Source organism: Aplysia californica, unplaced genomic scaffold (assembly GCF_000002075.1).
Source record: "Aplysia californica isolate F4 #8 unplaced genomic scaffold, AplCal3.0 scaffold00106, whole genome shotgun sequence".
Classification (NCBI taxonomy): Eukaryota; Metazoa; Mollusca; class Gastropoda; order Aplysiida; family Aplysiidae; genus Aplysia; species Aplysia californica.
The window spans coordinates 619,843-623,758 of record NW_004797376.1 but is presented as its reverse complement, the minus strand read 5'-3'; the positions used below and the strand labels follow the sequence as shown (position 1 = coordinate 623,758).

At 43.6% G+C, this 3,916-nt stretch overlaps 1 protein-coding gene across 1 annotated transcript in view; it reads left to right on the top strand.

The window, feature by feature from the left end:
* Positions 1-368: 368 nt before the first annotated feature.
* LOC101861432 (cadherin-23) overlaps positions 369-3,916 on the top strand; it is a gene marked incomplete in the record, with an annotated part of 170,597 nt that continues 167,049 nt past the window's right edge. The window contains 2 exon segments of the mRNA XM_013080930.1: positions 369-403; positions 2,250-2,348. Of these exon segments, the coding sequence (XP_012936384.1) occupies positions 371-403; positions 2,250-2,348 (132 nt within the window).

Below are 3,916 nucleotides of genomic sequence, written 5' to 3'. Positions count from 1 at the left end.
TGAATTTGAATATTCTTTCTACGTCTTTGAAAAAGGTGGGGGCGGGGCTGCGTGATAATGTTGCTATTGATGCTTTTATTTTCATTGTAAGTATTGCTGCTATGAGGGTCTTTATATTTTTCGGTAGCTTGTGCTCTTTTTTTTTCTCCGCCAACGGTACTGTTGCTTCCTTTTATCGCTAATTCGTATACCTTAGTGTTAAAACGTACCCGAAGAAAATGTTTTACTTAAATGAAAAGGGAAGAACATGTAAGAAATAGTTTTCAGGTTTTATGTACCAAAACGGAAAAAAACATAATTATTTTGATGAAATGTGTGTGCCTTTCGTTTCATCTTTTCTTGCCTTTATTTTATCCAACAGGCTCAGAAGATGACCCTTGTCTTTAAGGCGTCAAACACAAAGGTAAGAGACGCTGCAAGATATTAAATCGGGTCCATAACCCTCACGTAAACGAGGGATTTTGGTTGGGATGTCCTTTTGTTGCTGTTGTTTGGTAAGGTTATTTAACTTTCTATACTTATTTTTGTTGCTCTTGTTCTTGTTCTTGTTTTGTTTTGGTTAATTTTTAGCTTTGTTTCTTTGTTTTCTTTGTCATATTTACGGTACCTTTCAATAAATATATTTTTAGGGAGGGGGGGGGGGAGAGAGGGGGGGGGGGAGGGCTGAGGTGGTTGCTGTTGTTGGTAACGGAATCCAATTTTAAGAGTCTCGTTACCGCTTTTTGTTTCACCTTTGTCTCTGTCTTGGTGTGGATTTCCAGTTTTAACGACGCCAAGTAAGGTCTACAGATGTGATGCAGAAATGTTTCTTAGGTACTGGTGGTGTAAAACTAAAGGCCCGCGAGAGAATTTTAAATACCGGGTAGTCCATTCTGAGAATCTTCATTACACAGAATTTAAAGCGTTTCAACAGAATCTTTTTCCGTATAAAAAACGAGCCTACTGACTCGAAGAGGTGCCAGACATCCAACTCTGACACACTATGACATTAGAAGGAAAACATGTCTCTCTTTCTCGTCCGTTTGCTTCCTCACCTCTCGTTTGTGTGTTTCTTTCAGTCTCTCATTTGGTCTCCATGTCTGTATTACATTTGTCGTACGAGTGTAAACGTGTAATGAAGTAATTATAACACGCACGTATTAATTTGTCCTACTTGCATACGTATATAAATCAGCACTCGAGATGTTTGCGGAGTTGTCATAGATCTCCACCCCCTTTATTCTGTCCTCTTATAAGGAAAATGTGTGGAAATAGTACACTGCTTCAGAAGCAACGTTGCGCTGCCTTGTCTCCGTCAAAGTACTGGGTGTAAAAAACAAGGGAAAAAAATACCCATTTAAAGGGCAATGAGTAGGTCATCTTCTGACCAATTTCAACAAGACTTCGAACAAATAAAATTCAACCCGGAGCAAGGGGGGTGGGGGGTGAGGTGGGGGGGTGGAGAGGGGGTAGACTCCCATTTATCAATGTGAAGGAAATCAATTCACATGTTTGAAAACTATAACGTTTTTAAAATTTCTACCAAAATTGAGTGGAGCGCATAGTTTACCAACTTCTTAAAAATAAACAAATAATAAGTGTATTTGTACATTGTAGAACAATTTTATACAAAAATTGACAATGCAAAATAAACTCAAAGAAAGTGGTGGCTACTTACGTGTTCACCACTTCTGTCATGACCGGCTCGAATACGCCACTGGAAAATGTGAGCACCTTGTGGCATGTTTCTGGGTCGATTCTTTTGACATCCTGCTCTACATTGAGTTTCAACTGTTCAATTGTTTGCGGGCTGTTTCCGTAGACTCTGTCTGTCAAAAAGATCCAAGGGAAATAATTGAGAAGGGGCGGGTCAAGTCAAGGGGAAACGGTGACCATTCGTTTGTAAGCTTTCAGTTTTTGGGTCGTTTCCCAAATCTTTCTTGCAACAATGCAACACTGCCCCCCCCCCCCCCGCCCCCATCCTCCATCTGGAACCAAGGCTGCACAACCACACAGCATCTTCTTCTCCCAAAGTTTCTTTTAAACTTCCTCAGCACAGTGAGAAATATCCCTCTGATGTGTTGTTTCCCTCTCAGCCTGGGTTAGCCCTGATGACCCTGGGAGGAAGCCGGCCTCCTAAATGATCTAAATTGTGTCGATTGGGGGGGGGGGGGGAGGGGAGTAAAAGCAGATGAACAAAAAACAACAAACAAACAAAAAATACTGTATTATTTAAAGCGTTTCAACTCGTTTCACTCGTTTTCCTTCAGTACAAGAATGTGTTGGCTCAAATTACTCTGTATATCCAGCCTGTCAACGACGAGGTGCCACAACTGATCAACCTTCCGTATTCCTTCAAAATCCCAGAGGTAGGTGGCTTACGTTTCTTTGTTGTTGTTGTTTTTTATCGTGTGTTTTCTGCTACTGCTACTGCTGCTGCTGCTGCTGCTGCTGCTGCTGCTGCTGCTGCTGCTGCTGCTGTTGTTGTTTTTGTCGTTGTTGCTGTTGTTGTTGTTGTTGTTGTTGTGTGTGTGTGGTAGCCTATCCGTTCGAAATGTTCGGAGCCCCGAAGAGTGTGCTCTTCGCCAGGGCCACCGCCTCCCTTGGGTAGCGGGTGAGGCAGTCCAACCTCCCTGAATCCTCCCCGAAGAGATGCCACCGCCGGGCATCTCTGCAGCCAGTGCTCCAAATCTTGGGGCTCCTCGCTGCACAATGGACATATTGGGTCCGATGTTTTGTCTATTCTATTTTTGTAGGCCCGAAGCCCAGAGAAATGACCGGTCCTGATTTTTGCCAGTAATGACTGATCACTGCGGGACATAATAAGAGCCTCTCGTTTTAAAGAAAATGCCCTGTATACTTCCTTCGTCCGCGTGTGGCATATAGGGGGGTCTTTTGTAATTAGTTTTATCTGGGCGCACGCACTGTCATAAGTAATTTGGCGGCCTGGACCCGGCAGCGCTGTTGCCAGTTTGGCATTACTGTCAGCGAGATCGTTGCCGAGGATATCGCGGTGACCAGGGATCCACTGAATCGTGTTGTTGTTGTTGTTGCTGCTGCTGTTGTGTGTGTGTGTAGTTAGTAGCCTATCCGTTCGAAATTTTTTTGGAGCCCCGAAGAGTGTGCTCTTCGCCAGGGCCACCGCCTCTCTTGGGTAGCTGGTGAGACAGTCCAACCTCTCTGAATCCTCCCCAAAGAGATGCCACCGCCGGACCTCCATGGCGGAGCATCTCTGCAGCCAGTGCTCCCAATCTTGGGGCTCCTTGCTGCACAATGGACAGATTGGGTCCGATGTTTTGTCTATTCTATTTTTGTACGCCCGCAGCCCAGAGAAGTGACCGGTCCTGATTTTTGGTGGTAGGGACTGGTCACTGCGGGACTTAATTTGGGCCTCTCGTTTTACGGAAATTGCACTGTTGTTGTTGTTGTTGTTGTTGTTGTTGTTAATGTTGCAATTATTAATGTTGTTGTTGTTGTTGATGATGATGATGTTGTTCATGTTGATGTTGTTATTGTTTTTTGTTGTTGTTGTTGTTGTTGTTACTGTAAGCAGTTGCTGTCGCTATAAAATATTCGTTAATACATTTAATTATAGATAATTGTTGTTGTAGTATTTTGTTGGCGCAAATTCCTTATTCGTCAGTCATAGTCATAGCACTAGAGAGGCGCGTGATATTTTTGGTTTAGTTGAAGGTCTACCGCTGGACCGGTCTGACTTCTTTGTCACTCGTAATCTTTACCACAACAACGTTCTTTGACGCAAACTTACTTTACTTACTTTTTACTTTTTCATCCTCTGTTGCCGTTAAGCGTCGAGGGGAGATGCAGTTTTCTATGGTAGGCCAGCTCCGCAGCTCTTTCAGTTGTGATGTTACGTTTTCTTAGGGTTTCCTTGACACCCTCGATCCACTTTTTGCGTGGCCTTCCTCTTCCTTTA